Genomic DNA, 8,397 nt, shown 5'->3' with positions numbered 1-8,397 from the left:
TGGCGTGACGTCACACGCTCCGCCCCGCAGCGGGAAGAAGCGATCCAGGTGACGTCACCCTGCAGACCACGCCCACGCGGCGGGAGTCACACGGCCGGCCACGCTCCCCTCGGGGGGGCGGTGGTGCAGACACGGGGACACGCCCCTTGTGACGTCACACACGGCAACGCCCCTGAAGAGCCCCTGTGACCACGCCCCTTTATGACATCATACGACAAACCACGCCCCCGTGGGAACTCACGTGTGGCCACGCCCCCTCGATGACATCACACACACGAGCGCGCCCCCTCCGCCCCCGGTGACGTCACAGCCCTGGCCCCGCCCCCGCGCGTCCCGCGCCTTAAAGGGGCCGATGGTGGCCTGGCTGTGGGGGTGTCCCTCGGGGAACGGGACTGGGGGGGACAGGGGACACCGGGACCTGGTGACGGGGTGCGGGATCAGGGTAGAGGATCTGTGGGAACAGCGGGGGGAATCAGGACCTGGGCGGGGGGAATGGGACCTAGGCGCGCACTAGGGCTTTGGAGAGGGGGGCACCAGGACCTTGGAGGACATCAGGATTTTGAGGGCACTAGGACCTGGGGGAAGGCATTAGGACGTGGGTGCGAGTACTAGGACCCGGGGGGACAAAATTTGGCCCGGGGGGCACTAGGACCTGGGGTGGCCCTAGGACCCGGGAGAAGGAGGTCACTCAGCTCAATGGCGGCTGCCATCACGGGGCGCCGGCAGCCAGAACTACACTACCCATCACCCCTCCCGCACCCGCAGTTGACAGACAGCCCACCTGACCAATCATCACTGGCAGCTCCACCAGTGGGCGGGCGCGGCGGGGCGGGCTAGCCAATGGGTGCGCGGGGCTGAGCAGCGGCGCGGCGGAGGAAGATGGCGGCGGCGGGCCGGTGGCGGGCCGGGCTGGCCCTGCTGGCCGTGGCGCTGGGGCTCGGCGGGCCTCGGGCCGAGCAGACCGAGGAGCACCTCAAACGCGAGCACTCGCTGTCCAAACCGTACCAGGGTAAGCGGGGCGAGCGTGAGGGCGATGGCGGGGATGGCGGACCGTGCCAGGTGCCCGGTAACGGTGTCCGGTACCGACGGTGCGTGTGGGCCGCAGGTGTGGGCTCGGCCAGCTCGGGGCTGTGGGACCTGCTGGGCAACGCCATGGTCATGACCCAGTTCATCCGCCTCACCCCCGACGTGCAGAGCAAGCAGGGAGCCGTGTGGAACCGAGTGGTGAGCGGGGGGCACCGGGGAGGGGGTCGGGACCGGGGGGAACGCGGGATAGGAACGGGGGGTGGCTGGGGAAGAGGGTCGGTGAGGGGACCAGGACGGGGACGGGGCACCGGAGTGAAACGGGGGGACAGGGTTGGGATTGGGACAGGAAGGGACTGGGACCGGTGGTGCACCGGGATGGGATCCACGAGATGGGATCCACGGGATGGGATGGGATGGGATCCATGGGATGGGATCCACGGGATGGGATGGGATGGGATCCATTGAATGGGATGGGATGGGATCCATGGGATGGGATGGGATGGGATCCATGGGATGGGATCCATGGGATGGGATGGGATCCATGGGATGGGATCCACGGGATGGGATGGGATCCACGGGATGGGATGGGATCCACGGGATGGGATGGGATCCACGGGATGGGATGGGATCAGGATGGGTTGGGGGGGAGCTGGAGAAGGGGGGTCAGGATTGGGGCAGGAGAAGGTTGGGATTGGGGGGACAACTGGGGAGAAGTGGAGTTGGAAGAGAGGGTTGGGATTGGGACAGGAAGGGATTGGGATCGGGGGAGAGGCTGGAGGAGAGCAGAGCAGGGTACACAGCACTGGGGGGGTGATTTGGGGGGCTTCTGGGGACATGGGGGGGGATGTTGGAGGGTCTGGGCCGAGGTGATTCCCAAAGTGGGACCTGGGGAGGGCTGGGGGGGCCATGGGGGGCTTTGGGCCGGGGGTGTCGGCGACACTTCAGCTGAGCCCCCTTGGTTGGTTTTGTTGGAGTCGCTCCCTCGGTGTTTAATTCTCGGGTGACAATCCCTGGGATTAACGATGACTTTTGGGATTGATTATCCCTGCTCATATCCCAGATACAGGACAGGGAGCACAGGGAACGACGGGTGAGGGGAACAGGGAATGGGCAGGGGGGGCACGAGGAGCTGCCCTGGCAGGGCTGGCGTGGAGCAATTCCCGAATTTTGCCACCCTCTCTGCTCTCTCCCAGCCGTGTTACCTGCGGGATTGGGAGATGCAGGTGCACTTCAAAATCCACGGGCAAGGCAAGAAGAACCTGAACGGGGACGGATTCGCCATCTGGTACACCAAGGACAGGATGCAGCCGGGTAAACGCCGTCCCTGCCTCGGGAAAAGGGCGTGGGGGACACCTTGGAGCAAGCTGGACTCCTGGAAAATATCCCTGCAGATGGGATTGGGTGGTCCTTAAGGTTTTTCCTCACCCATTCCATGATAACGAGGGACAAACCCTTTGCCTGAGCTTCCCAGCTTTATCCCAAGCTCTCTTTTCCCTTCCAGGACCTGTGTTTGGGAGCAAGGATAACTTCCTGGGGCTGGGAGTGTTTGTGGACACGTATCCCAACGAGGAGAAGCAGCAGGAGGTGAGCGGGGGTGACACGGGATGGGATCAGCCAGGAACTCACTCCTGCTCCTCCTCCTCCTCCTCCTCCTCTTCCCATTCCTTTTCCACAGGGTTGGGCTGATTCCTCTGTCAGGGAAAGCAGGAAAAGCTGGGGGTGCTTTTGGTGGGGAGAGGATTTTAGGGCAGGAAGAGCCGAGCTGGTGGTGCCACATCCACCCTGGGAATTCCACACCAGGAGTAGGGTCTGAGTAAAGCTGGCGTAGAGCCTGAGGAGCCTCTCCCTGCTCCCAGGTGCAGCTCTGCCTCTTGGAAAGGTCTAAAAGTCTTCACGTTCCTGTTCTTTGGGGTGTTTGGGGCTTTGGTGGTGTCATTCCCGTGGAAAAGGAGGTGCAAGGCTGGATCAATCTAGCTGGAGAGGACTTGGGATGGCTGCCACCGCTTGGGCAGGGACTCCTTCCCCTATGCCAGGGTGCTCCAGCCTGGCCTTGGACACTTCCAGGGATCCAAGAGCAGCCACGGCTTCCCTGGGAAATCCATTGCTGGAAACTTCAGCACTCCAAAGCCTCCTAATTCTGATTTCCTCTAAAAAACCCCATGGGTATTTTACCCCAGTAGGGATATTTTACCCCAGTAGGGATATTCCACGATCTCTGAGCACGCCTGGAGTAACTCCCGGCTTTTTATCCCAACATCCAAACCCTCTGGTTCCCACTCAGTGCTGGGAAAACCCTTTCCAAGCTGCCGGATCCCGGGATTTGCAGCGTGGCAGCTCTGCTTTTCCGGAATAAAGGGACTCCCGGCGGCTCTTAATTAGAGGAAGTAATTAGCAGGATGTTGGGAGCTGGAGCTGGAAGGGGGTCAGACCCTGGGAGAAGCTGTTGCTGTGGCAATGGGGGGGTTCCCAGCTGCTCATTCCCACCTCCAAAAGGACAAAAAAGAAGGATTTCATTCCCGAGGCTGTGGCTCGACGAGCGGCGTCTCCCAACGGCGCCGTATCCCGGGATTTGGCACTAACCCCTCGCTGCTCCCGTCCCTCCTGGAGCTCTCCAGGGGGGATTTTCCGGGCTGTGGGGCCCTGCTGGACTCTGCTCTGTGACCGTGTTGCTCTGTGCTCTCTCTTGCTTTGCGCTAATTCCGGAGGGCAGGCTCAGAAGAGGAGGTACAGCCCGGGAAACCAGGTACTGCCTCCTGCTGTCCCACCTGCCCCGCTCCCCCTCGGAATTCCCTGCTCCCAGCTCCAGGAATCCCTGGGGAAACCGGGAGAGACTGCATGGAAAGGGTGCTGTGTTCTGGGTCCCTGGGAGCTGAGCCTGAGGGATGGAGCGGGGTCGAGAGACTTTGGGATCATTCCGGTGGTTTTTGAGCGGATTTTCGGGGTTTGGGATCCATAGGGATGGAGTGGGGTCGTGCCAGTGTCTCGTTGAGGTGATTGTTTGGGATGAAGGAGTTTGGGATCCACAGGGATGGAGCGAGGTCATCCCAGTGGTTTATGAGCAGAGTTTTGGGGTTTGGGATCCACAGGGATGAAGCGGGGTCGTGCCGGTGTCATCTTGAGCAGATTTTGGGGAATGAAGGAGTTTGGGATCCACAGGGATGGAGCAGGATGGTGCCGGTGTCATCTTGAGCAGATTGTTTGGGATGAAGCAGTTTGGGATCCGTGGCAATGAGGCAGGATTGTGTTGAGCAGATTCCCGGAGAGTGACGGAATTTGGGGTCAAGGATGGAGTTGGATCATGGCAAGGTTGTGTGGAACAGATCCCTGGAGAGCGATGGAGTTTGGGGTCCATGGGAACAGAGCAGGATCATGTCGAGCAGATTCCTGGAGAGTGACGGAATTTGGGATCATGCCAAGGTTGTGCTGAGCAGATCCCTGGGGGTGAAGGAGTTCAGGATCATGGCAGCATTGTGTTGAGCAGATTCCTGGAGAGTGATCAAGTTTGGGATCAGGGATGGAGCGAGATCAGCCAAGGTTGTGCTGAGCAGATCCCTGTGGGGTGAAGGAGTTTGGGATCAGGGATGGAGCGGGATCATGCCGAGGTTGCGCTGAGTGGATCCCTGTGGGGTGAAGGAGTTTGGGATCACTCCAGTGTTGTGCTGAGCAGATCCCTGTGGGATGAAGGATTTTGGGATCGTTCTGGTCTTGCACTGAGCGGATCCCTGTGGGGTGAAGGACTTTGGGATCGTTCTGGTCTTGCACTGAGCGGATCCCTGTGGGGTGAAGGACTTTGGGGCCGCCGCAGCTCTCGCTTCCGGAGCCTCCCCGGGATCCCGAGGCTCCTGCTGGATCGGGATCCCCCCTTTTCCCCCTCCGGCAGCGCGTGTTCCCCTACATCTCGGCCATGGTGAACAACGGCTCCCTGACCTACGACCACGACCGCGACGGGCGGCCCACGGAGCTGGGCGGCTGCACGGCCATGGTGCGCAACCTCAACCACGACACCTTCCTGGTCATCCGCTACGTCAAGAGGAGGCTCACGGTGAGTCCTGCCGGATCCAGGAGCGGGGAGTGGGGAAAACCTTCCTTCCAGAGGGTTCCCTTCCTTCCCCGGGGTCCCCACGGGGCTCAGGGAGCCGCTGCCTCGGCAGGTGCTGATCGACATCGACGGCAAACACGAGTGGAGGGACTGCATCGACGTGCCCGGCGTGCGCCTGCCCCGCGGGTACTACTTTGGGACGTCTTCTGTCACCGGGGACCTGTCAGGTACGGCCCCAAGGACTCCACAGCTGATTCCCAAGTGGATTTTGGGTGCTGAGGGTGCAGCTCGGGCCTTGGAGAAGTGTTTGAGGAGCTTTCGCTGCTTCAAGGATCCTGGAGCTGCCAGCTGGAGCCTTGGAGGAGCCCCTGAGGAGCATTTGGGGATGACCTCAAAGTTCTTCACCCCGCAGGGATCTGCTCCCTGAGGAGCCCCAAGGCTGGTTTGGGTGGCACCGAGGGTTTGTCCTGCTTTTCCTTGAGTTCCCGTGGATCCCCAGGCTGTGGGAGGAGTAAAACCTCGGGATGAGCGTGGAATAAAACCCGTCCCAGCCCCGGTGCTGGGATTCCCCAAAGGCAGGAGGTGCCGGCACTGCCACCAATGTCACAAGAGCCACCTGCTCCCTGAGTGTTCCCCTTTGGGTTTCCCGGCTCCAGAGCAATCCCCTGGCTGTTCTTTAGGGAGGGAGCAGCATTCCCACTCCAGGGAATGGTTTCACAGAGCACACAACCCCTTTGTTTTCCTCACCAGTCCCTCCTCAGGGTGCCCTGAGCCGGATGCTGCTCCCGTCCCACTTCCAGAGGTTTTCAGCCCCGTTTCAGTTCTGCCCCCACAAAAATCAATCCCAGGCCCTTTGTGGGTTCCGACAAAAGCTCCTTTTCCCTCCCCAAATCCCTTCCCAGTGCTTGGGGAGGAAGCAGGCCCACGTGAGGCCGGTGGGAGCACATTCCTTTGGGTTTCCAAGCGGTTTTAACTCGGATGATCTCCCACTTTCGGGCTGGATTTGGGTTTTTAAGTAGCTTTAAAGATTCCTGCTGGCCACAGACCCCCTTGGGAACAGCACCTCCTCTCCAAGGATGACATCCCACAGAATTCCAACCCCCTAGGACACATTTTTGCTCCCTTTTCCAGACAACCACGACATCATCTCACTGAAGCTGTACCAGCTGACGGTGGAGCGGACGCCGGAGGAGGAAAAGCGGGATAGGGAAGTGTTCCTGCCCGTTGTGGACAACCTGAAGCTGCCAGGAAGTGAGTGGGAGCTGGGGAAGGTGGGACCAGCAGGGATTTGAAGGGAATTAGAGCTGGGAAAGGTGGGACCAGCAGGGATTTGAAGGGAATTAGAGCTGGGAAAGGTGGGACCAGCAGGGATTTGAAGGGAATTAGAGCTGGGAAAGGTGGGACCAGCAGGGATTTGAGGGGAATTAGAGCTGGGAAAGGTGGGACCAGCAGGGATTTGAAGGGAATTAGAGCTGGGAAAGGTGGGACCAGCAGGGATTTGAGGGGAATTAGAGCTGGGAAAGGTGGGACCAGCAGGGATTTGAAGGGAATTAGAGCTGGGAAAGGTGGGACCAGCAGGGATTTGAGGGGAATTAGAGCTGGGAAAGGTGGGACCAGCAGGGATTTGAGGGGAATTAGAGCTGGGAAAGGTGGGACCAGCAGGGATTTGAAGGGAATTAGAGCTGGGAAAGGTGGGACCAGCAGGGATTTGAGGGGAATTAGAGCTATGGAGGAAAAAACAAACCCCGATTTTGGGGTCACACAAAGATCTCCACCATGAGGGTCTCACCACCAGTCCAGGATTGGGATGTGGGAGGGAGAGGGATCATGTGCCATCCCAAAATCCCACTATGAGGTCTTGGGGCTGCAGCATTGGGCCCAGCCATGGGTGTGGGGTGGTTCAACCCCTCGGAGCAGGGAATCCTCCAGGATTCCGGGGCTCTCCGGGGGCTCAGAGGGTGTTTCCCTCCCTCTGCCCCGCAGTGGAGGCGCCGCTGGAGCCCATGAGCGGCCTGGCCCTCTTCCTGATCGTCTTCTTCTCCCTGGTCGCCATCGTCTTCGCCATCGTCATCGGGATCATCGTCTACAACAAGTGGCAGGAGCAGAGCCGGAAACATTTCTATTGACTCGGGAATTCCTGGGATGGCCCGGGGCTTTGCCGGCCACATCCCGACTCCCACCCATCACAGGGCGTGAGGGACCGGCCCTCGTGGTAGGGACACCCCCCAAAATCCCAGCCGGGGATCCCTGCGGGACTCCGGATCCGGGTCGGAGCGGGAACGGGGCCGGAGCTGGGGCTGTGCCAGGGAGCCCCAGCGCGGGCAGGAGCTGGCACTGGGACCGTGCCATCCCAGCCGAGGGCTGCAGCTGCCTTCCCCGCTGGATTCCTGCTGGAACCCCTCGCTGGCACTGCCGGGAGAGACTCCCTGAGCTCTCCCTGCCGTTCCCATCGTCCGGCTGCCCTCGGAACCCTCCCTGGACGGCCCCTCTGGGCCGGGAGGAGCCGGATGCTGACGGTTCTCCCAGAGGGATGAGTTTTCCTGGCTGGATGAGCTGGAAAAGCTGCCTGGCTGCTGCCCCCTCCTCACTTTGGGGGTTCCCACTGCCCGTTTCCCGCTGCCCAGCATGTGGCTGCCCCCTGCATGTCGTGTCCTGGCTCCGGGCAGCGCTTCCCCCTCGGAGCTCGCCGCTTCCCGGGAGCCTCCGGGGCCATTCCCGAGCCTCTCGCTGCCCACCAGGGAGACGGGGGCATTCCTACCTCAGGGACTGCTTGGGACAGGGATTGCTCCGGCCGCTCCTTCGCCCCCGGCGGGGTCACCGGGTGCCCAGAGGGGTCAGGAGAGGGAGAGGTTGGATCAGTGGGGACTTGGGGGTTGAAATGGCAGCGCCCTCCTTGCCAGGATCCGGGAGAGCCGAGCCCAGCCCTGCAGCTTTCCAGGATATTCCCAGCCAGGACAGGTCCCCGTGGGGGTCTCGGTGGCCCCCTGGGCCAGGGGGGGACTGGGGGTGATTTTCCACGCTGTCAGCGGGGTGGTGGGAGCTGTTTCCGAGTGCCCAAGGCAGGGGTTGTGGCACCCAAGGAGAGTTTTCCTGGTGTTTTGCCTCTTCTTTTTTGCCTGATCCGCAGGATCCACTCGTGTGTGCCTCTCCCTGGAGCTGTGAGCGGAGTTTGGAATAAACGTTGAGGGCTGTGTGTGACGTGGCTGCCGTGGTCCTTGTCACTGGGAGGCCTCTGGACGGGCCATTCCCTCCCCAGATGGATTCCCTGGAGTTGGGGGCTGTGTCCCGGTGGTGTGGGGCTGCCCAGAATCAGAATCCCCCAACGGTTTGGG

At 61.2% G+C, this 8,397-nt stretch overlaps 1 protein-coding gene across 1 annotated transcript; it reads left to right on the top strand.

Moving 5' to 3' along the window:
- The first annotated feature begins 879 nt into the window (after positions 1 to 879).
- Positions 880 to 7,286, top strand: LMAN2L (lectin, mannose binding 2 like). Its single transcript, XM_032092319.1, has 8 exons — positions 880 to 1,009; positions 1,106 to 1,224; positions 2,220 to 2,337; positions 2,528 to 2,610; positions 4,907 to 5,068; positions 5,178 to 5,292; positions 6,197 to 6,316; positions 7,049 to 7,286. The coding sequence occupies exons 1-8, from the start codon at positions 880 to 882 to the stop codon at positions 7,189 to 7,191; spliced, it is 990 nt and encodes a 329-aa protein (XP_031948210.1). The 3' UTR covers positions 7,192 to 7,286.
- The last annotated feature ends 1,111 nt before the right edge of the window (positions 7,287 to 8,397 follow it).

This window comes from Corvus moneduloides, chromosome 27 (assembly GCF_009650955.1).
Source record: "Corvus moneduloides isolate bCorMon1 chromosome 27, bCorMon1.pri, whole genome shotgun sequence".
NCBI lineage: Eukaryota > Metazoa > Chordata > Aves > Passeriformes > Corvidae > Corvus > Corvus moneduloides.
This window is presented reverse-complemented; position numbering and strand designations above follow the sequence as displayed.